The sequence below is a fragment of the Catharus ustulatus genome, chromosome 18, assembly GCF_009819885.2.
Source record: "Catharus ustulatus isolate bCatUst1 chromosome 18, bCatUst1.pri.v2, whole genome shotgun sequence".
Classification (NCBI taxonomy): Eukaryota; Metazoa; Chordata; class Aves; order Passeriformes; family Turdidae; genus Catharus; species Catharus ustulatus.
In genome coordinates this window covers 9,900,354-9,924,170 of record NC_046238.1, presented here as the reverse complement: position 1 = coordinate 9,924,170, position 23,817 = coordinate 9,900,354, and the positions used below count along the sequence as shown (strand labels likewise).

The 23,817-nt window shown below is 48.3% G+C and overlaps 1 protein-coding gene across 4 annotated transcripts in view; it reads left to right on the top strand.

Annotated features, from left to right (window-relative positions):
* The window catches only part of TPCN1 (two pore segment channel 1), a 40,524-nt gene that overhangs the window by 8,686 nt on the left and 8,021 nt on the right, over positions 1-23,817 (top strand). For 3 of the 4 annotated variants that reach the window (XM_033075432.1, XM_033075433.1, XM_033075435.2), the window contains 18 exons: positions 9,320-9,444; positions 11,919-12,095; positions 12,932-13,045; positions 13,259-13,389; positions 13,904-13,992; positions 14,560-14,594; positions 15,149-15,207; positions 15,930-16,029; positions 16,893-17,009; positions 17,876-18,000; positions 19,129-19,177; positions 19,362-19,425; positions 20,218-20,262; positions 21,000-21,056; positions 21,147-21,200; positions 21,514-21,586; positions 21,789-21,896; positions 23,027-23,098. In XM_033075432.1, coding sequence (XP_032931323.1) covers positions 9,320-9,444; positions 11,919-12,095; positions 12,932-13,045; positions 13,259-13,389; positions 13,904-13,992; positions 14,560-14,594; positions 15,149-15,207; positions 15,930-16,029; positions 16,893-17,009; positions 17,876-18,000; positions 19,129-19,177; positions 19,362-19,425; positions 20,218-20,262; positions 21,000-21,056; positions 21,147-21,200; positions 21,514-21,586; positions 21,789-21,896; positions 23,027-23,098 — 1,594 coding nt within the window. Of the gene's footprint in view, positions 1-6,330; positions 6,757-9,319; positions 9,445-11,918; positions 12,096-12,931; positions 13,046-13,258; positions 13,390-13,903; positions 13,993-14,559; positions 14,595-15,148; positions 15,208-15,929; positions 16,030-16,892; positions 17,010-17,875; positions 18,001-19,128; positions 19,178-19,361; positions 19,426-20,217; positions 20,263-20,999; positions 21,057-21,146; positions 21,201-21,513; positions 21,587-21,788; positions 21,897-23,026; positions 23,099-23,817 lie in introns of those variants that run through there. The other variant, XM_033075434.1, reaches the window with a different exon arrangement.

Here is a 23,817-nt window from a genome sequence, read left to right as displayed (position 1 = left end):
ACAGCAGCAGCCTGGCCTTGGGGACACAGCCTGAGTGTGGCAAGAGGAGACTGCTGGGGTTTGAGTTATGCTGTGGGGGTTTGGAGCATCCAGTGCTGCTTTTACAGCCATGATGTGGTGATGTCTGTATGGAACAAAAGGCTTTTCTTCTTATGCTTGTGTGTGGGGATTTAGGATGTTTATGTGTTTAGAAAATTGAGGGTGTATCTCTGTGCACAGCTGTGTTAAACCCCTGGTTCTGTGGGGCTGGACATCTCAGCTACATTTGTGCTTCCCACCTAATGTGTGTTTCTGTATTGCCACTTGGGAGTGCCTGTGTTTTATTCCAGCTATTTGCAGAGAGAGAGAATTTTCACTATCCCCCACAGATTTGGGAAAGTTTATGGCACAAAAGCAAAGTGGATTTCACTAGAATGCACAAATATGTTCCTGGTCTTCATTAACCAAATGAGGAAATGCCTGTAGAATTAAGACTAAGTGATCAGTCCTGGAAGTGGGAGCACTGAGGAAAGCATTTGGGTCAGAGGGGTGAAGTGACCAAGTCAAAGCCTTTTCCTTTCACATACAAGGCTGGGGGCAGCCTTATCTCTAGTGGTTGCAAAGGAGAAGACTTAAACATTCAGAATTTTCTATACTCTGAGGCAGCACAAATGCATAGAAAACAGAAATGTTTATGAAATTTTTAAAGCTGTTGGAGAGGCAGCAAAAAATAACAGTACCAGCATGGGCTGGCTAACACAAAAGATATAGGGATATGTAGATAAATTTATATCAAGTGAAGGAATTTATATCAAATGAAGGAATAGCACCTGGGAGTGGAGGAAAATCCTGAAGAGAAATGTGGTCAGCAGAGTTAAAGGTGCTCTAAAGGACTTGAGAAATAAAAAAGCATATTAAATGATTGCAGCATGTCAGGAGTTCAGGGTTTAACACTCCAATAGGGAAGCTCAAGAAATACTGAAATATTCTATGTTTGCTGAAAAGCCAGATGACATAGTCATTGTGTGACCTATTCTTCCATCTCCACAGTAAATTTAGATTAAACAGCTGATTCTAAAGACTGGCATTTAAAAATCAGCAGATGACTTGATTTCTGAGGCTGCAGCTGAGGCAGTCTGTACAGTCTGTAAGAGTGACTTTCTCCCAGCCCCAGAAGGTGTTTTGCACCAGGCAGGAGATTGCAGCCCAGCCAGCCAAGATTTCCAGGCAAAACAATGGGAAACCAGCAGTAGCTCTTCTAAAATCTTGATTCAAAGGACATTTTTTGTGCGTGGAAGACTTTTGAAGTCAAAGCTGTCCGTTTGCTGAGGATGTGGTTCTGTGTGAGGGCTGTAGGACTGGAAGTGAGGACCAGCTGAGGGAAAATCAGGTGTTTGGCAGATGTCACATCAATGTTTAACTCCTTCCTTCCTCTCCAGCTATTAAATGCAACCTCCAGTTCCTGCCAGCAGTGGTTTCCACCCAATGTGCAGAAGGCTTTTTTCCTAATGGAGAACAGCTCCCAGCACTTGGGGCTGGGTTTCCCTGCTCCTTTACACGTGTCTTCCTCTGAAGTTGGCAGCTCCTCTTTCCTGTCTGAAGGACAAGGCAGAGGAGATGTGGCAGTGTTGGATTTCAAAGGATTCAGTGTGGTGGAGTCGTGTTCTAACACTGCAAAACACAATTACCTCCTTATCACTGCTGCACCACAGCAAAGAACTTTAATTGGTCCCAGCCTGTCGTGTAAGATGTTGAGAGTTTGTTATTTAACTTTTAAATTTGTGTAGTTTTCCTGCTCTCCCTCTTTCCTCAGGGATAAAAGGTCAGTAAGGCACATACCTTATTTCTGCCTTCTTATTCTAGTGCTGCTTTGGCCATGCTGGAGGTTTGTTACCCAGATTAATCCTGGTTTCTCCCAAAGGGAAGAGCTTCCTCTCTGCTTCCCAGTGCTGACTTTGTGACTTCCCTGGAGAGCCCTGGCGGCTGGAGCTGGCACTCAGTCCTGGCAGCACACTGCTCTCGTTAAAAGGCCAGATTGCAGCTTAATCAAACAGCTTTCCAAACTGCATCAGGGAAATCCAAAGGCTCTGCTTTGGAGAATTGAAATGAGGAACGTGCTCTTAAACTGCTGACATTGTGTTGCTACCAAAGCCAAAGCAGATCTTTAATGTGTTAAAAGCAGAGACACTGCTTTCCCTTTCTGGATCAAAGAGAGGAAATTCCTCCATGTAACAGGATATGTTAAAGAAATGCTGTAGCTGATACTGTCTCTTTCCATTTCTTCCTCAAAAATTATGAATTAAAAATGTGTGTGTGTGCATTTCACGTCTGGCCTCTCTCTCTGCCTTAGGCAGAGTTGTCTCTTCTGTTTTTCCTTTTTGCTTCAGTTCAGCAAAACCTTAACTGTTTCCAATTGTTTTTTCCATTCATTAGTTGTTGCATAGAGCCCCTCAATGACTCAGATATTTGTTTCCAGTTCTGTGTAATTTTATCTCAGCGTGTGTAAAGCCTTTGTTGCCGTGATACGATCGCACTGATGAGGTTATGGGGCAGATTGGCTGCTGAAAGGATGGATAATGGGAGTTGTAGGTGATCCTTCTGTTGTGGCTTTGGCTTCTCCTTTTCGTGGTGTTGTGGTTCATTTGTTAAGATAAGAAATAAAGGAGATGAAGCTGGCAGCAATTTGGCTTGACACAAGTGAGATTCTTAATTATAGCTTCCTACTGCAACCTTTCATTTTGTGGGAATGAATTTTTACTGAATAAAAATGCTTTGGGTTGGACTTTGCAGCTCTGTTAAGGAGCAGGAACTCCTGTGTTCCACAGCTTTATACTGAAGGAGTGCCTGCTTCCAGCTCTCCCTGTGATATTTCATGGACTCTCAGATGCAGGAGGATTTAATCCCACATCTGTCAGTTCATCTTCAGCCACTCAAGTCTTGCTAACCTAATTATGGATCCCAGACATCCCAAAACGGAGGGATCTGCCCCTCTGCCTCTTGCTATGTATTCAGGAGTGAAAGTTGTCCCAGGATCAAACAGTTCCTGGCCAAAACTTCCCACATAATATTTCAAGAGGAGAAAAAAAAGCCCAGAGTGACTCAGGGATGAGATCAGAGGAGAGCACGTGTCCTGGGGAGATGAGGCAGTGAACTGCACAGATGAGGATCTCCAACCAACCCAGCTTGGCTGCTGTAGATGGCTAAAATTATCCTCATCCTTATTTTCCTGGAAGTCTTTAATTTCTTTTTTTCTCATGTTCTTCTTTACAAATGTCCCTGTCCCCAGGAGGTGAATAGCCAAGTGAGTCACCGTGGCTCTTCTCCCGAGCCGCAGCGCGAAGGGTTAACTGGCTGTGCCTCTCTCCGAGCAAGAGCTGGATGGAGCCAGGCTTTCTGCTGGGGCTGAACCATTTCCTACCGTGCCTCAGCTCTGCTGGCATCGTGTTCAGCTTGTGCACCGGGGGTTGTACATGTGTGCAGTGCAGATGTTGGCGAGGGTGCAGCGCTCCCCTAATTAAACAGCGCTGGGCAGACGCTGTCTTCCGTGGGCTGAGGAGAGGCAATGATATATAAAATGTGACTTACCATGCTGAGGGACATCTGCTCCTCCTTCACCAGCACTCAGCTCCCCGTGGTGATGGAGGCACGATGTGAGCTCGTGTTGGTGCTGGAGGAGCTCGCTGCATCCTCCAGTCAAGGCGAGGACGCGTCGCCTCTTACCGCTGACAGGAAGTGGCAACATCCGTGTTTTTAAAAAATCTGTCCTTTGTTATATAGGAAGCTCAAGTGACTTTATTTGTTGAGCTTCACAGCAAGTGATTGCTGTGAGAATACAGTAACACAAAGAGCCCCGAGGCCCTTGCATATGTTTGTGCTGTGCCTTGTCTCCAAGGAAGAGCATGACTCAGTTACGCCGGCTCCAAATATTCCGAAGTAGATTATTTCTCTGGTAGCAGAAGGGCTTGGCACTGCTCTCTGTTGGAGATGCCCTTTTTTCCTAGGCAACAAACTGACAGCAAATTGTTTAGACTTCCCCGTGGCTGTTCTGTTCCTTCCCACAGTGTCCCCTGAAACAGGACAGGCACTGAGACGTTTTGGGCTGCCCAGAGCAGTGGTGCCATCTCCAGCTGGCAATCAGGCAGCAAAGGCAGTGATTCCTGTCTGTCTGTCTGTCTGTCTGTCTGTCTCACCTGAGATGTGTGGCCAAGTGCCAGAGCAGCTGTGCTTCCCAGGCAGCTTCCAGCTTTTTTTCTGCCGGGTAGGTGAGCCTGGCCTTGAAGAGGCGAGTGCCTGTTTGTGCCTCAGTGCTGGGAAGGAGCAGTTTCTCATCAGCCTCCCTGGGGAGGGAGGGGTGATCCTCTGCAGGTGAGGCTACATGGCCTGCGAGCCCTTGGAAGGGACAATGCCATCACTGGTGCTGGGACTACTCCAATACTTGACTAAAATCTTGGCTTTGGGAATGCAGATACCTGCACAGATTGTGTTGGGGAAGGGTGGGCATCTACCTTGTTTCCATGTTTTTTTATGGATTTGCACCTTCTCTAGTGAGTGTTCCCTTGGTTCAGCTGATGAAGGCTTTTCAGGAGAGAGGAGTGCTCTCCTTCCTCACCACAGCCTCAAGGAGCAATGTCACTGAGAGATTCAGAAACCTCAGCAGTACAGAGATCCTGCACTGGGACAGGTCTGGGATGTGAGCTCAGGAGATCCAGGAACATCAAGAGAACCTTTGATCCTGCTGGGATCTGCCTTCTTTCACGGGCTCATGTTCAGTGCTGTGGGATGCCTGGTTGTGTTTGTAAAGCTTGGGCTCTGTGACTGAGTTTGGGAATTATAGATCCAGTGAGGATGGAGGGTGTGAGAAATAGAGGGGGTTGTGGCAGCGAGGATTGTAAAGCCTGAAAAAAATGGCTCCAACTGAATGGTAAAATGGTGAAACCATAGAATGAAATCATAGAATGCTTTGGATTGGAAGGAGCAGACACATCCCACTAGAACAGGCGGCTCCAAGCCCCGTCCAGCCTTGAACACTTGAACACACTGGTGGCTGGAGCTGCCCAGACCGTGTGCCCTGACAGTGTGACCTTTCCCCAGTGCAGGAGGGGATGCCTTCCTTCCTCCCCCCTCTTTTGGTGAAGCAGGGACCTTGCAAGGCCACGTGAGTGAAGGTGTTGTCCGTGTGTCCTTGGCATTTCTGGTTTTGCCAGTCAAGAGAAATATCAGTCACACATGGAACTCACTGGAGCAGCTTGCATATTGCATCTTGCACTGACTCCACACGTGATGTGGGAGCAGTATGAATGACAGAATAAGGATTTTTTTTACTGATTTGAGTCACTTCTGCCTTCACATGTTCTGCAGTGTTTTGTCATCACAGGTGCACTTGCTAAAATAGCAGTGTTTGGGCAGGATGGGAGCTAACATCCAAACCATCCTCAGCCATTTAGGAGAAAGCCCTGCTAAGTCCAGCCAAGGCTTTGGAGGCAGGCAGTGAGCCAGTTAGGGAATCTCAGGCTGTTCCAGTGCAAGGCCATAAAAAGTGTGTGCTATCTGGAAAGCAGAACATCTGGCAAACTGGTTAATGAGAGCCAGACTGGGGGAGTTGCCCTGTAGGTTGGTTTATAACTCCTTGAATTTGTAGGAGGTTACCAGTTTGCTGGAATTTAAAAAAAAATATTATTCATTTAAAGAAGTGCAGACACCAAAATGGAATTCCAGAGTGACTTCAGTTTGATATATAATAGCTGGCTGGGAAAGGTGATTTATCCCAGCCTCCTGTGGATGTTTTCTGTCCCTTATTCTCCCCTCAGCTCTGCCCTGGAGATCCCCCCTGGCTGCATGAGCTCCTCCGAATGAGAGGAGTTTGTTTGCTCTCATCCCATGGAGAGTTCTCCCTTCCCCTAAGCAGGGAGTTTGTTTTGCAGAGGGAGAGGTTTGGGCTCTGGAAAGTTTATGCTCCTTCTCTTTCTTCCTTGTTTTTTTGTTTTTTATTGTAATGATGACATATGGAAACTATTTACACAGGAGCATGCTCCACTGCACTGAATGGAAATGCTGGAGTCCCGGCAGTCTCGTTCCGGATGCCTTGTGGAAGCAGCCAGCTGGTTTTGCTTTTCCTTTTTTTTTTCCCCCTTCTTTTCTTTTTTTTCCCTGCCTCCCTCCTCTCTCTCTTTTCAGGGAACAACTGGGATAAGTTACACAAGTGTAAGGAAGGAAGCTTTGCCATCTGTGACCAGCCCAGTTCACTTCCTTTGGCGTGCCCTTTGCGCTGCAAACTTCACAAAATCTCTGCTTTTTTTTTTTTTTTTTCCTTGTGCTGGAGATTCCTTGCTGTGCCTGCTCAGCACTTTGACTCCTCTCCTGTTAGCTCATCGTGCTTGCTGGTGAGCAAGTTGTGCTAAATGCCAGAACACGAGAGCGCAGCGCAGGAACGCGCGCTCCGCCAGCACGCCTGTCCCTGGCAGCTCCTCGTCCTGCGGCTCAACTGCCAAAATCTCACCCTCGGAAACACCCCGGGAAAGGATCTCCCTGAGGTCTGAGCCACCTTCCTCAGAGGGGAGGGGAGAAGCTGTTCAGTTCTGCAGGCAGCAGAGCGGAGTCTTTTGTGCTGAGCTTTCCCTTGAGGGAGCTGCGAGATCCAGGAGCAGCTTTGGGAAGGGAGGGAGGAACTGCGAGCGCCAGCGGCTGCCATGCAGTGGAGAGAGCTGCCTGCCATCTACTTGGAGGAGTCCGGGAGCCCTGTGGAGAGATCCTCCTATCTCATTGAGCTCCATACTGATGGTAAACGCCGGCGGGGATGTGTGCAGCACGAGCGGAGCCGAGCTTGCATTAGTCTGTGTCATTGTTATCATGGGAGCAGCTGAGGAAATTAGCTCGCTGGAGGGCTGCCAGGCACACAGTCAGAGGGCTGCTCTTCAAATTTATTATTATTTTTATTATTATTTATGACCCAGATGATGCTGTTGCCTCGGGGATGCTAGATCAACCTTCTGGTACCTGATGGGGAAGGAGCTGATCCACAGAATGCAGCTCCCCCATCAGAACACTTTCAGTGCATTTTCTGTTGTCTGGTTTGGACAGCAGGAAAGCATCTTGATTTCTAGAGCTGTTTTTTGGTTCTGATTTGGATCTGTGAGTGCTGTTTTGTGTTTGCAGCCTTGGTCTCAGAGCTGGGACAGCTCTTCTGTGGGAAGCACAGAGCGGGATCCTGTCCTGGGTTTTTGTTGGGGTGTGTCTTTTCCTAGTGTGATCCTTTCCAGAGAGGTTGATTTTTACAAAAGAGCTGCTTCAGGGTTAAAGGTGATTTTGGCATCTTTTGGCAGGGTCCAGTGTGTTGGTGTTTAGGTCAGTGCTACAAACCTTTACTGTTTTGATCCTCTTAAATTTTGTATATTCTGTAACATAAAGTCCAGGTTCTGTTGAGATATGCTCCTCCTGTAACTCTTAAGCATCAAATGTGAAAAGGTTTTGCTCTCAGGCTGCAGTTTGAGAGAGTCTGTCTTTTTGAGACACATCCCCAGCAAAAGCTCTGTAAATAATAACATTTAAGAACTTTTTAGAGCTTGCAATATAACGCTTCTGATTTTTGCATATGGCTGTCATCTCTTAGTTAAAGAGCAGACAAACCAGAAGGCTGCCATTCCAGCTCTGTGGATAAATAAAAACTCCATCATTCAGGTTTTTTTCAAGAACTGTGCTAAATCAAGGGATGTGGGGGAGGAACCGGCCTCATTCAAACATTTGTCCAGATTTTGAGTGGTATTTTAAGGGTGTGGGGGAAGCAAGAAGAGAAACAGGCTTCGTGCTGCAGAATGCTCAGCAACCTGAGTGTGCAATCTGGAAGGTCTTCACAAACCCCAGGGAAATGTTATCTTAATTTGATTTGGGGGTGGAAGAGGCAGCTGTGGCTGTGCACTGGTGAAGGGGTTCTGATTTCTTCCCACTCTGTGCCTCTGCCAGGAGCACATGGTGCCATTTCTCTTGGCGGGTGCAGAGTTTTTGGCATGGACTCCCTCTCCACTCCAGAGGGTGTTCTGGAGAGACTGAATCAGTAATTCATCGAGGATTATTTTGTCACAGCAAATCTTCAGCAGGCTGTCATGAGAAGGGAAAAGAGCCTCGTGGTGCTTTTTGCCCACTCTCAAATAACAACTTGGAACACAGAACGAGCTGCCACACCACAGCTCCTGTGCTCATAAAAAAGGGGGAAATCAGCACTGCTGTGCTGGCAAGCTCAATTTTACATGTGCCCACTTTGGGAACATGAGGCACTGGAGGAGGGAAGTCTCTTCTGAGAGCAGGAACAGCCATGTGATGTGGGAAATGTTTGAAACTCTGAGAACTGAGAGTGTGGCTAGCTCCACCACAGGCCCTAAGCAGATCTCACTGCTGTGGGTTCTCTGCTCAGCATTCTTTGTCAAAGGTGAAATAAAACCCCCAGTCCCAGAAGAAGAAACCAAGTGATTTTCCTTTTTTGTACAGTAATTGTCTTCTTGCTTAGTTTTCATCTGTATTAATAACACTGCAGAATGCAATTATTTGGAGCTTACATACATGCCCTGTGTAACTGTCCCATGGGAAGGGCACTGTGTATGTGTAGCTCTGCTTGGGAGTTGCTTTTTTGCAATTGAATTGTTCTGGGGTTTTTTAAAACAAAATCTTTGCTTGCAGTATGTGGTTCAAATGTTCAGTATGGCATTGTTCTATAGCTCTTTGCTGGTGAGAAGGAGAGGCGCTCAGAAATCTCAGAATTAATGTGTGGAGCGTGAACAGAAAATTCATCTTGTGGTTTGTTTGCATCAAAGGGGTGTTGGTGCTTACCAGCACCTCAGAGTGTTGTGAAGATGTGTTATTTAGTGACTGAAATGTGAGAAATGGGGCTTTCTGCTCACAGTGCTGACAGCTTCTCTCCTGACATTGTGGCCTGTGGCAGGGGCAGTGCTGTGTCCATCCTTCCATGGCCTCTGCTCCAAGGACATGGCAAAAGCTTCTTGCTCCTTCAGCAAACCCTCTTTTCTTCACTGGGCTGGGCATCCTGGGAGCCTGGTGGCTGTTAGCTGCCTGGTGAATGCTCCTGATGCTGAGAGCAAGCTTCAGGCATGACAGCACACACCTCTGAGCCAGGAGAGCTGCTTGCTGTGTTGAATAGGAAGCTGTCTCTTTTGATGATCTTCCAGGAGCGTTCCCGTGTGGAAATGCTGGCTTTGAGTGTCTCTTTAAAGCTCCTGCCTGCCAGAAGTCAATTTGTCAGTGTACAGCTGCCACTTTCCCAGCTACTCTGCCTGTGTGTGATCCCAGAGCCTCCTGCTCCATCCCGGCTTCCCTCTCTGTTTGTCTGCTGCAGATGGAGGCAGCTATGACGTGGTGAACGATGCCTCCAGCCCCGCAGCCAGGGAGTGCTGTGCCCAGCAGAGCTCTGCCCGCCACAACTGGGAGATGAACTACCAAGAGGCAGCCATCTACCTCCAGGTGAGCCCTGCAGGCTGGGGGAGAGTGCTCTGCAGGAGCCACAGTGCCTCCTGCTCATGGGGAGCAAGCAGCTTCCATTCCCAGGCTGAGAATTCAGTGCTTTGCCAAGGGTTCTGCTTCAGGAGTGGGGCAGTGCTGGAGGGGCCTCCAGGTAGGCTTTGGATGTCATTTGGAGCAACTGAACCACAAAATTGCCAATGGCCTCTCCCAAGGACTGGAGTGGTTGGGGGATTCAGCACATGCACAGTTCTGCCACCTCAGCATGGAGATTTCTGTAGCTGGTCATGGATGGTCATTTCATCTCTACAGTCAGTACAGATTTTTGTAGCTGGTCATGGATGGTCATTTCATCCCTACAGTCAGTGTTCTCCTGGGGGTGTCTCCTGTTCTGGAAGTGCAGGTCCCACTCCTGCTTTCACTATGGGATGGGTGGGTGGCCATTGTCAGCCAAGTCATGTGAGGTGCTGGAGAAAGCAAAGGTCCTGATTTCTACAGAATTAAAGGATGCTGACATTAGGATCAGCCCAGGAGTGAAATTTATGATATTTAAACCAACAAAGACTCAAAACCCCCCCATTCTTCAGTTACCAGACACACCATCCTTACTGCAGAAAGGGTTTGTGTTTTTGAGGTTGCTGTACATCTGGTGTGAGGAATTAGCCACCAAAACTGAGCTTCTCCCAGAGCTGTCCAGTCTGAAATGATTGTGGTTCTGTTACTGTCTGTCCTTCCTTCTCTTCGTTCCCTTTCAAAGCTCTGGACCCAGTAAGGGGGGGTTTTTTGTTTAAGCCACTGCAAGGTGACAGAAACAATTTGTTCCTCCCTGCTCTGACCCCACAGGACTGGGAAATCTCACTTCTCAGGTGTTTTACACCAGTGTGGGCTGGACTTTGGCAACACTTGAGCTCCATGGTGTGCTGGAGCAGCCCTGACAGTGGCAGGGTGGCTCCAGCCTCCCTCCCAGGCTGCTGTTTAAACTCCTGATTATTGGAGCAGCTCTGCAAAGGGTCATTGAGCTGCTGCAGCTCTGATGGTAATGGGCACAGCAGGCCTGGCCCTTTGGATGGCAATGATTGCTGCTGCTGGACCAATGGCCACGATGACACTGTCCTTGAAGTGAGGTAGAATCACTTAAAGAGAGCTTTGTGAGCAGTGGCTGCAGGCAAGTGCTGGGCCTGGATAAGGAAGGAAAGGAAGTTCTGCTGTCCAGCCAGGCTTGGAATTGCTTGGCTCCCAAGAAGCAGGATTTAGGCTGTTTGTCATTCCTCAAGTGTGTTCTGCCAGGCAAGGATGGGAATGACCTTGCTGGTCTCAGGCTGGGCTCTCTGCAGGGCTGGCTCTGTCCTGCTCCAGCCCAGCTCTGTCCTGCTCCAGCCCAGCTCTCTGACCCAGCAGGATTTGTTCTGAAGCCCAGTGTGAGCTGCAGTAAGTGAGAAACATTGGGAACCCTCTCCTGAGCGAGTCTGGAGAATGCTTCACTTGCTAAAGGAGAGTTCCCTGACCTCGTTATCCATTTGCAATCACAGCTATTCTGCTTTGAGAGCAATAGCTTCACTGTCCTTGCAGTAATTGCCTGCCTGGAAAGATGTTAATTTAAATAAAACCTCACAACTTGTGTGTCCATGTGGCCCTGCTGGGGAAAAGGGATCTCTTGTGACAGTTCCCAAGAGGCAGCAAGTTTCCTGTGAGTGACAAAAGCTCCCTTGCCAAAACTGTTGACTTGAGAAAGAGAAGAAGCTGTTGGGTGGTTCTGCATGAAAACCCTCGAAAATCTCCCCAAACTAAGTTTCATCCTAGGGGTAACAATACTCATGATGTAGCTTTTTGAAAATCAGTTGTAGGCAAAGTGTTAAGATGGAGTATCTGACCTTTTAATGTTAATTAAGCTTTCTAGTTAAGAGGGAGTGACAGATCAGCACAGAGACTTGCTAATTTTTCGTGGAGTCTGTCTTGCATTCCTGAAGCAGAAAACACTGTGTGTGCTCCAGTGTTTTCTCTCAGACACTTTACAAGGCCAAGATAAGGAGGAACAACTGTCAGCCAGGTGCCCTGGAGCTTATCTGGGTGTTTTTGTGTTCTGTCCTGGAGAAGTTTAATCAAATAAGTCTGTAAACATGTGGAAGTAGTTGCAAGTAAATGGAGTGCTGTGTTAATGTTGGGATGTTGGCTGAAGTTTCTCTGCCTGCATTTATAAACTCTCCCAGCTCTCTGCCTCATTGTGAAAAGGCTCAGGGGGTTCTGAAGCAGGAGTTTGTGCATATTAAAGAGTTTCATTACTGAAATGTGGTTATGAACAGAAGGGGTTGTCCTGTGTGTGTAGAGTCCACTCCTCAATAAACACATCAACAGCAGGCTGTAAATGGGAACAGTCTGTTGGGAATTGTTTCTAATCCCTATAAAAGTCTGCATTCTTCACTCTTTTACAGTACTGAGAGTCACTAATGCTGGTCCTTTCTTCATTCCTACTGCCCTAGGAAGGAGAAAATAACGACAAGTTCTTCACTCACCCCAAAAATGCCAAAGCACTCGCTGCCTACCTCTTTGCACACAACCACCTTTTCTACCTGATGGAGCTGAGCACGGCCCTGCTGCTCCTGCTGCTGTCCCTGTGCGAGGCTCCAGCTGTCCCCATGCTCCGTCTGGGCATCTTTGTGAGTACCTGGGGGCTGCATGGGCAGCTCTGCTTGCTCTGCAGCGTGGGGGAGAGGAGAATCATGGCCAAATACAGAGGAAGGACGAGGCAGTAAAAAAAAATCCACCTGGCTTGTTCTGTAAATGGTTGACAGCAGATAGGGCAGACAGAAAAACTTCCTTTTTCCATCTGATCTAGGCAGACCACAATGAAAGTGACACTCGTTTTGTGTTATCAATTTGTGCAGTTCTTCATTTTGTAACAGAAATGGGTGGTTTTTCCCTTTTTTGTGAGATAACTCAGCAGTTTGTGTGCTTTGATGGGGTGGTTTCAAGGCTTTTGTCATGGCTGGTCCCATTACCTCAGCAGCACTACTGGTTCCTGTAACACAGATCAAGATCCACTCTGTGATTGTTCAGGATGTCTAATTCAAGGGAAGACCCTTCTCTGTGCCCAGCAGCTCTCCTTCCTCTGTTTCACTAAAAAAATTACAGTCTCCATCTTTTTTCAAAGTGTTTCTGCTCAAGTTGTTGATGTCTTGGCCTTTTGCTTCGAATGTATCAATAAGTTTTTTCTGTGTTGCTCAAACCCAGAAGGGAATGGATTTCAGGGAATTCTGGCCTGGTATTGCTTAGAGGAAAATTGCACTTTTATAGGCTTTAATAAAAGCACCAAGCAGTAGATACAGAAATTTTGTAGAACAGTGCTATGTTAGCTGTAAAAGAGTGGCTTGGGGTTTCCTGCATGCCACAAGGCCATGCTCAGACTGCTGTGAGCCCACCTGCTCCTTGGAGAAGGAGGGGCAGCAGTGTGCTGTGCTGTGCTGCTGCTCTCAGCACTCCTGTGCCCTGACAGGTCCACGCAACCCTGGAGCTGTTCGCGTTAATCGTGGTCGTCTTCGAGCTCTCCATGAAGATGAGGTGGCTGGGCTTCCACACCTTCATCAGGCACAAAAGGACGATGGTCAAGGTGAGTTGTCTGCTTGTTTGTCAGGGTTTCTCCTTTAGCACCTCAGAGAGCCAAAGAGCCGGACTGAACACTGGCCTGCAGGGATGACGTAGCTGTGTCCCAGCTGCCAGATGATTCCTGTGAGATCCCTGAACTCTCAGGGACACCTCCCACCCTTCAGACATCCAAACAGGTGTTCAGCCAGCTCTCTGCCTGTGCCCCCCTTTGTTGCAGACGTGTGTGCTGTTGGTGCAGTTCATCGAGGCCATCGTGGTGCTGGTGCGCCAGACCTCGCACGTGCGCATCACCCGCGCCCTGCGCTGCATCTTCCTCGTCGACTGCCGCTACTGCGGGGCTGTCAGAAGGTGGGACTGGGGCTTCTGCCCTCCTCCTGGGCTTCTGCCCTCCTTCCTGGGGCTGGGCTGGAGGGAAAGCACTCACATCCTGCAGGCATCCCGGGAAAATCAGTCTTTGCCTGGTGTTTGTGTTGGAGGTGGTTCCGTGGTGACCTAAGTGTGGATGTGCTGGTGGTACACAGGGCTTGGGGGTGTGAGCCACCTCAGAGACAGCACAGGGGTGTGGCTGCATTGGCTCTGCTCCTTGGCTGGCCTGGAAACTGCTCAGGGAATCAGGGCTGGTCTTTGGAGAAGGAGAGTTCACAGCATGACTTCAGTGTTGTTTGCAGTACCTGAGAGCTGACTGCAAAGGACAGATGGGGAGCTTGGAAATGATCTTAGTTTAGCAAGCTTTCTACTTTTAATCCTTGGAGGGAGTGGGAAGAAAGCCCTCAAGTGTGGGGGGGTGGTGGTGGGTTTTTTTCTTTCCCCTGACAACCTGGAGGAGTAAATTTTAGTTTATTAATGTTTTCTGATTTTTCAGAAATCTGCGACAGATCTTCCAGTCCCTCCCACCATTTATTGACATCCTTCTCCTCCTGCTTTTCTTCATGGTGATTTTTGCTATTCTGGGTGAGTTGTATTTATGGATGGAGAAGTGATGCTCTTAACCAGTGATTGTCCAAAAGCAACATGAACAGTTTGGATGCATAGAAAGCTGATCAGAGTCAGAGTGTTGTATGATCTCCCATTTATCCCATTTCATCTTCAGTCATCTGGAAGGCAGAGTTAAAACATCCAAAAAGTCTGAAAGCTGGGTGTTTGATAGTGAGGCAAAAGTCCTTTTGACCTTTTCCAGAGCACAGTCAGTGGTGTTTTCAAGCTCTGCTTCCACCAGCTCTTCCTCAGTGTTGTCAGTTTAATCTGCATCCCCAGAAATGCATATGTACCTGCTAGAGTCCAAACCATCCCCAGAAAGTTTATTGTCCAAAAGGAGCAGAGAAATGCCAATGACAACTATGGGCAAATCTCTGTGGAAAAAGTCTTCAGGTACTCCCATTTTCAGGGTGTCAGAGAGGATTTACTGTTAGTGGGACCTTCCCTTTGGGAGCTGCTCCACTGCTTGACATTGAACTGACTTTATTTTTGTTTGTTCTCTCTCCTTTCCCTCCTCCTCTGTTTTTTCTGCTGCTTCTTCAGGTTTTTACTTGTTTTCTCCTAACCACTCGGATCCAGTGAGTATCTTGGTTCCTTCATGAAGAATCCACCATGGCAGTGCAGTCAGGGTTTATTCCTGTGTGAGAGCAGATGCTCCAAGGCTGCCTGGCAGTGTCACCCTGCTTTACCCTCTGCTGGGGAGGAACCCTCTGGAGGAGCTTCCTGCAAGACAGGATGTCCCAAAGGGGACATTCTCACAGTTGTTCCTTGTTCTTGATGCCTTTGTTCAGCCAAAAGAGCCACCTGTCCCTGTCCCCAGGGGAGGAGGTGTCTGGGGCAAAGCTCGGCCACTTCCACTGCTGTGGTCACAGCCACTGGTTCCTGCTGCTGCCCAGGCCGTGGCTGGCTGGGAAAAAGTTCTTCTAAAAATGTGCTTTTGGTTTAACCCTTCACACAGCAGTTCTCAGGGAACTTTAAAAAGACCAGTGCTGACGTACTTTTCCCTGGGAAGGCATCAGGGAGTTGTGGGAGTGCCTGTATCCAGAGGGGTGGGGGGGACTGGTTGTTTTTTTGAACAAAATGTCCCTATGAATTCCTGCTTGCATTTTATCATGGGAATTTTTTCTTTCAGTACTTCAATACCTTAGAGAACAGCCTCGTGAATCTCTTTGTGCTTCTGACCACTTCAAAGTAAGTTCATGCTCTTCCAGCTCAGTCTTTCCCTTTGTCCCAAAGGACTGTGCCAGAGCCAAGAGTTAATCTGCAGAAATGCTCTGTCTCCAAATGTGTGACCCCTTTCCTCTGCCTGAGAGAGAGAGATGTTCAGGGTCAGCCTGCATGAGAAGAATTGCTATTTCATTTTCCTTTAGGACACTGTGACCTCAGCTGCAGAGTTATCTCTAAGGACTCAGACATCTCCATCACTGTGAGGGCACTAAGGGGAAAACAGCTTTGTTAGGCCTTGGTCCAAGAAGGGGAAATTTGTGTTTGTGCTCCTTTGTCAGCCAACAGCTCGCTGTTGGGAAGTAACTTCCTATTCCTGTGCTGCAGTTCACCTGTCTACTAGGAAATTGGGATAACAGCAGTGAGTAAATATTGATCTGCTGTCAGGGAGAGCCCTGAGGATTAGGAAATTAGCAAAGGATGGAATAAATCTGAGGTTGTAACACCTGCACTGAGGCTGTTCTGCTGTTAAGTACCAAAGCATCGCCCTTAACCACATCACAAATCCTGATTGGTGTTTGGGATGTGTGAGGAATCTGCTTGCCATGTTTGGTTTTTTTTTTTTTTCATGAATTTTGCACAAATGTGCAAACGTTTAGATGTGAGTTCACACACACCCTGTGGCTCCTGGCTGTGCAGTGGGATGTGTGCCATGAGTTGTTTGCTGTTTCCCTTGTGCTCTGGTGCAGTTTCCCTGATGTGATGATGCCGTCCTACGCCCGGAACCCCTGGTCCTGCGTGTTCTTCATCGTGTACCTCTCCATTGAGCTCTACTTCATCATGAACTTGGTGAGTCCCCAGGGCAGCACTTCACTTCCCTCTGCCTGCTTCTGGAGCTCATTGCTCAGCAGTCTTCCCCACTCCCAAAACTGCTCTGCAATCATCTCAGACCCTTTGGCAGAATATTCCTAGAAATGGCAGCTTGGCTACAGACAGAACTCTTTTAATGTCTAACCACGAGGAATTGAACTAAATCATAGAAAACCAAATTATATGAGCATCTTTCACCTAGTCTCCCATTAATATCGTGCTTGGAGTGACATACTCAGTTGCATGAAATTTATTATCCTTCTCTGTCTTAATTATTTATCATAAAATGGCATTTTATTATGTGGACTTGCCTGAAATACTTTGTAAATCAGTTTGAAGGGGAAGGAATTACTCAGTATGGCAGGAGTGCATGGTGTGCCCAGGGCAGGGTGTGAGTGCTGGAAAAGGAGCTGAGGAATTCTGCAGCCCAAGGGGAGGGATTTGATGCTTTGGTTGGATTTCACTGCTTTCCCAGATGCAGGGTTAGCTTTGCTGTGTGTTAGCCAAAGCTCCCAGGAAGGGAGAGGAATCCAGAGAGCAGCCCCCAAACCCTGCTGTCCAGGAACACATCAGGGCATTTCAAGAAACCTTTTGATCTGGTTTTCTGCTGGCATTTGTGTGGTTTAGCTGTAGCTCTTAAAACCCACTAGCAAGTGTTGAGCAGCCAGAAACATCTGGACCTCCTCCAAAAAGTGGATCAGAGCTGTGAGCTTGGGGATCCCTTTGTGGGATCATAACCTCACCAACTCCACCCAGCCTCCATCAGCATTCCTCTCCTTGCTTCCCTAAAATCCTGCAGAGTATAAGGGTCAAACCAACCCTTTTTTTCCCTGTGTTCTCAGCTTCTGGCTGTTGTGTTTGACACTTTCAATGACATTGAGAAGAGGAAGTTCAAGTCCCTGCTGCTGCACAAGCGCACGGCCATCCAGCACGCGTACCGGCTGCTGGTCACCAAACAGGTACAGCTGTGTCACCAGCACCTGGGCTGGGCTGCTCCAACTGCACTCCAGAAAAAGGGCATGAATCTCTCTTGATTGTGGTCAGGCTCACCACAGGCTACTGGTTTTTTTGTTCATGTAACTTGTTCACCTCTGTTTGTGGAGAAAAATCAGGGTGTTCTGAATTTGTGCCCTGTGTGAGGTTATGGCTTGGTAAAATGAGGGAAATTTGTTCTGGAGTGCATGGGATCATTGATTGCTCTCTGAATCAGTCTGGGTCACTTGAGGACTTGTTTGGCATACCAAGCATCACTACTGAGAGTAAAGATGGTCATGGAATTGAAGATAGAATCCATTTTCTAGATCCTGCACAAATGAGCAGTGCAGAAACAGAAGGAATTCACCTACAAACTGCTTTTTACAGGGACAAGCACTGTGGGGAGAAGGTTGATTTCTTGTTTAACTTGTTGGAGCAGCTGGAGAAATAAGACCCAAAAATAACTAACCCACTTCTAGGAGATTAGTTCATGTTTAGTGCACATAGCTGATGGTCTTTTAAAGTGCCATGATGGGATCTGTTGGGCTGCCTGCTAATTTCCCAATAAGAGGGGTTGAGCTCTGCTTGGGGTGTCTGGTTGGACAATTTTCAGGTGATGGGGCAGCAGGGAACAGTTCTGCCTTTGCTGGAGGGACCAATTGCCAGGAAGGGTTTCTGATCTCTGTGCCCTGGGATGAGCTTGGTATGTTAAAGTAATAGCTCAGGGTACTTAGGGGGCTCAGTTATAATGTATGAAATCCTGCTTAAAACAAATCCAGAGTGGGAATTGAAAGCCTCTGTGTGTTCCTGCCTGCTGCTGCTGCTTCTGACAGCATTTCTTTGTTGCCAGAGGCCGTCTGGAATTTCCTTCAAGCACTTTGAAGGGCTGCTGCGGTTCTACAAGCCTCGGATGTGTGCCAGGGAGAGATATCTCACCTTCAAAGCCCTGAACCAGAGCAATACCCCTTTAGTCAGGTAGGATGGTCCTGCTGCTGCCCTCCCTGTGCTCTGGAGGGGATGGCTGGGTTTATGGAGTGAGAAGGGTTTTTTCCAGGAAGGTACCCTGAGAGCTGAGGTTTTCCTTGGGAGGTGCTGGAGTTCCTGCGTGCCCTCTTGTGGATACAGCGCCGTGCTGGCACTCGCAGGATGTGCTTCCCACTGCCCTGCAGAGCAGAGAGGGGCTGGGGAGCAGCTCTGGAGCCTGTGAGGAGCATTTCACACACAGCACAGCCTCACAGCTTAACAAGTTTTTGCTTTTTTCCAACAGCTGGCTGTCCCCCCCAGGGTTTTGTTAATTAAAATTAGGTTCTGCTGGTGCTTTCAGGGCTGCCATCCTCTGTGTTACGAGGCAGAGAATTGTCATTCTGGTGGGGGGTGGGTGCAGCTAACTCCAGTCAGCAAAGGAGCAGAGGGAATTAGAGCAGGAGACCTTCTCTTCCTTTTCCTTTGTTCTGGCCACAGACAGGTTCCAAGTGACTCTCCTATGAAGCTGGTGCTGATGCTTCTCCTCGAAGTCAAGTGCCACAGAGAAATATTGAAAATGGCACAGGCAGAAAGACTGAGTTGTGAAATTTAGGCACTGATGTGACCAGTAAGAGTCTGAGAAGTTCAGCATCCTCACTTTCAGACACATAAAACCTGTTACAGGCCTGACCCTGAGCACCTAGGCAGCCACTCATGCTCTATGAGTTTCTTTGCTTTCATGTCCTTTTTCAAACTCCATTTTCACCTTGAAAAGAAAATGTGCAAAGATGTTAGAAAAGGACTGTAGGAGTAATTAAGACTTCATGAAGAGCAATGCAATCTCCATCCCTTGGAGTTGGCATCCAAGCCTCAGGTCTTTCCTCTCAGTGTGAAATTCTGGAGTTCAGTAGAGTCAGAGTTTCCCTCGAGGACTGAAGCATTATAGAAAGGAGATTCTGGCTATTGTCAGTCAGGAACCTTTGGCCAGGCTGGGAAGAGGTCACTGGGGACTTCTGTCAGCTGTGGCTGCAGCTCTGACAAGGAGTTAATAACTTCCAGAAACTCTCCACTGCTGACAAGGACAATTAAGGATCTGGTCACCCTCAAGGCTCTGATGAAATGTTTCTTTCTGTTTTGCAGTCTAAAGGATTTTTACAATTTCTATGAAGTTGTTGGCTTAAAATGGAAGGTAAGAGTTTGTTGGGTGGAGGAGAAGGGAACTGTGTGTGGGAGGGAGAGAAAAGGAGTGGTGAGAGAGGAGCTGGGTAAGAAACAAAGGCAGTCTGAGAGAAGCAGAGGTGGGGGTAAGGTGGGGCTCCATCCCTGCCTGGTTTTTGCTCTGGCTGCTGCTGACGTGGCTGTTCTGCTTCCAGGCAAAGCGGAACCGCGAGCACTGGTTTGACGACCTTCCACGGACTGCATTCCTTATCTTTAAAGGTGACACTGTTTTCATGGCAGCTTGGGTTCAGCTGACAGGAGCAGTAATTCTTCACAAACACAGGACACTCTGCAGGGGCTTTCTCTTGTGTCCCTGGTAAACACCTGAGGGAGGTCCTTCTAACCAGCTCCCTGTGTATCCAGGGATGCATTCAGAGTCTCCAGGGAGCATTGCTGTCCTGTGAACGTTCCTGCAGTGACTGTGGGGTGGGATTTGGGTTGTCACAAAAGCTATTAGGCTGCCTGGTCCCAAGATGTGGTTGCAGCTCCTGTTCAGGTCAAGGACAGGAGTTTGGGGAGGGAAAAGAGGCCTGAACCCCCCATTGGAGTAAAGTCTTGCCAATTTATCTGCTCTGTCCCAAGTTCACTGAGTGGATGTAGCCATTCAGAATTAAGAACCTGCAGCTCTTCTGAGGTGTTGTGTGCTCCTGCCACCCTGAGATCCAAATACAGCTCCACAGGAGCCCTCAGAGCTCTGCTGATGCTCCCAACCCTCCTTGTTGTTCCAAACAGGGACAGTGCTTCAGCAGCTGCATTTACCTCTGTCCCCACCCCAGAATTAGCACATAGAGATCAAACAGAGCATCCTGGGGGCTCAGGATAATGACTTCATTGCTGCTAAAATTCTAAAGGATTTTTAAACTTGTTCCCAGAAAGTGAAAGTGAATCATCTGCTGATCTGTTCAGCTTCTGTGCTGAGGGTTGGTATGGAGAATGTCTCTAAGGAGAAGATAGAGGAATGTGTGGTATGATGGTGTAAACATTTCTTTTGTCATCCTTTCCTTCACACAGGCATCAACATCCTGGTGAAATCCCGTGTGTTCCAGTACACCATGTGTGAGTAGGAATAATGAGCTGCCTCTGCTTGGCTCCCTTGCTCATGTGGGTCTGGTGAGCTGTGCCTGCCAGCCCTCCAAGGGTTTGGTGTGGCCTGAGCCATGGTTCATGCACAAATTTGGGAGTTTTGGTGGAAAGGGAGGGAACTGCTTCATTGTGCCACCAGCCTGGGCTCTCAGCTCTCATTCTGGAGAGGCTCCCTGGCTCCCTGCACAGCACCCCTGTGGGGCTGGTGCTGGAGCAGCCAGCTTGTTGCATTTAGGTGGGTTGGTGATCAGCTTTCCCAAACCTTGGGGGTTTATCTTGCACCTGGAGGATGCTGGATAAAAGGAGCATTGCCAGTCAGCCACATTCTGTTTGCTCTCGAGGAGCTGCTGGAGGGATTGCTTGGCAACTGAGCTGCCTGTGAGAGGGAATCTGTGCTTCTCTTCTCTAGAGGAGAAAGAGTGCTTCCTCCTGGTGCTGCCTGCTGCCTTCTAAGTAATCTATTCCTGCTCAGTAATTTGGGACTTGGGTTGTTTTCTTTTTTAGTTTTGATTCTTTTTGAACATAAAGGCACTGAATCTGTTCAAGGCCTGGAGAAAGACACAGGGAAGACTCCCAATTTATGAATTCAGTTTGTTCATTGAGATGGAGCCAATGACCCTGCCACTTGTCCTGTATTGCACTCTTTTTGTTGGCCTAAGACATGGATATCCAGGAGTGGTTTTGCTAAGGATATTTCCTTTGTTTTTCAGACACTGTGGTGGCTGTGAATGGAATTTGGATTCTTGTTGAAACCTTCATGTTGCAAGGTAGGAAACATCACAGCTTGTTCCATGACTGTGGTGCTGGGGGATTGGAAAAAAGGGAAGACTTGAGAAAGCTGTTCTTGTGTCTTGCAGGAGGGAATTTCTTCTCCAGGAATGTCCCATGGAGCTACATAGTCTTCCTCACAAGTAAGCTGATGCTTCCCAGCAGAGCTGTGTCATTTCCTGAGGAGCTGGAAAGGGAATTGAAGTTATAACTTAACCATGGGTGTAGACAAAACAATGGTGTGCCTGGCAGGGAATTGTTCTGTAGGCTTTTCCAGAGAGATCTCCATGAACACAGGAAAATGGGTTGATTTGGAGGGGGAAAGTCTCTTTGGCACCTCACTGAGAGTGAGGAGGATGGGTGGGGTCTGTTAAACCCCTGTTCATCCAGGAGGACAGACCTTGCCATGAGCTTTGCCAGTGATGCTGCTCATTCCTGATCCCCCTTGTTTTGCAGTCTATGGCGTGGAGCTGCTCCTGAAGACCACTGGGCTGGGGCCCGTGGAGTACCTGTCCTCAGGCTGGAATCTGTGAGTGCACATTCATCTTTTTGGGCTGGAAACTTCTGAGCCAAGCCTGTAGAGAGAGGGCAATCAGCCAGCTCTTGCAGTTCTTCTGCCCCTGGCCTCGTGCATCTTCTTAGGCTGGAGCAGCACCAATCCCTCTCCTCTGCTGAAGCACTACTGATAAATCATTACTCTTACATTTATTTAGTTTTATTTTTCTTTCCAGCTTTGACTTCTCAGTCACCCTGTTTGCATTTTTGGGGCTCATGGCACTGGCATTTAACATGGAGCCCTTTTACTTCATCGTGGTCCTGCGACCCCTGCAGCTGCTGAGGTGAGGTGGGAAGGGCTGGAAGCGGGGATTCCAGAGAGCAGGTGGGAGAAAACAGGCTTGTTTTCCATCAGTCCCACTGGGGACTGAGCTCCTTAGCAGGAGAGGGCAAGGATTGCTCTGTGGGAATGTGACCATGGCCAACAGGAATTGCGTGGGGTAATGAGATTAGGCCGAGTTATCAAAATGAGCGATAACAAAAACTTGGGATGGGATATGAAAACCCCGGGCTTTGGAGCTTAAGCTGATCTCTAAGAGAGATCAAGGGATTTACTGGGGGCAGATTATCCTGTGCCTGTCCTCGTGGGGTTCTTACACCTCCTCTAAATTGTCTGATGCTGTTCAGAGAAAAGCTTTTCTGTCAGGGTGAGATGGTCTGAGCCAGTTTAATAATTTCCACTGAATTACCAGAAATTACAGTTTTCAAAGGATGCTGCTTTCTAGGGGGAAGTACTGCCCTGCTCTCACTGCATCTCTCACTTTAGCAAGCCCATGGCTTGTACCCTGTCTGCAGTTCAGGGAGCTGGGGCTGATTAACCCTCTCATGTCGAGGTGCTCTCACCTTCACAAACACCTCCAGAGCCACAGGGGGAAGGGATTTGAGGAGAAATGTTTCATTAAAAAGAAACTAATGTAATTTAGCTCTTCAGTGAGGATTTTAAGAACACTTCATGACACTCAAAAAGGGAAAAAAAATACTGTTTTCTCTGTTCCTCCCCTGCCCAAGCCTGCTTGGCAGCTGTGTTTCTCTGTAAAAGCTGATGGGGTTGCCAAATCTTAAATTAGCAGGCACAGTGCAGTTTTCTTTCATCAATTTTTACTGGGTCATGGGGGAAACACAGAAAAGCTTGTTTCTGTGGAAAGCAGGAATGAATCCTGACCCTGTACACAGGATAGTTTAAGTTCTTACAGTTTTTAGGAGTTTTAAATAGCTCTTTATAGATCATGCCATGTAAAACAGCCAGCTGAGTGTGTCACAAACACTCAGATGGGACAGAGGACACTGGAAGGTGAGCAGAGACCTCTTGAGCAGGAGCAGTGAGGTGTCAGGAAACACCTGGGATTCTCCTTTTAGCCCTTTGCCAGCCCAGGAAAGCTGCAGGGTGTGGGTAACTCCTGGCCTCTCCTTTCAGGCTGTTCAAACTGAAGAAGCGCTACAGGAACGTCCTGGACACCATGTTTGAGTTGTTCCCTCGCATGGCCAGGTACCAACTCCTGCTCCAGGGCTGGGGACTGAGCCTTTGGGGTCAGGATGTCCAGCTGCTGAAGGGATTTATGCTCTGATCTGTCAGTGGGTAATTACTGATTCTTCTTACCCAGTGGAGTGTTCATCTTCCAGTTCCTTGGAGCAGCAGCACTCCAGCACCCTGGGCCTCCTCCTGCTTTGGTGTTAGGAGGATAACTAAGAGTCTCTGCCTGTTTAAATTTTTCTCCCCCATCCCAGCTCTTGCAGAGAGACAAAGCCCAGTGGGAAGAGCATGGCACAAATCCCTTGGGCCCAGCTGCTCCCCTGTCCTCAGCAGAGCCCCCAGAGAGCATTCTTGTGAAATGTGGGGCACAGGGAGTTTGTGGTGCTGGAGTGGGGCCCCCTCAGCCCTGCTGCCCTTGCAGGAGCCTGAGCTGGCTGCAGAGCCCTGCTCCTGGCACAGCCCCTGCTGCCAAGGATGTGGAGAGGGCACGAACAGTGTGTGGTGTTCTGTAATAAAGGAGCTGTGGAGAGACGTTTATTGAACAGAAAAGGACAGACTGGGAGGGAATCCAGGCTGCTCTTTGGTTCCTCTCTTCAGTGAGTGGCAAACTCCTTGTCCAAGGACTCCCTGAACAAGAGCAGGCCAAGAGCTGCAGAGCCCCAGCAGCACCGAGGGTGGGCTGGGCTTCCAGTGCTGCTTCCCATCCCTTGGAGATTCCTGCCACAGCAACCAGC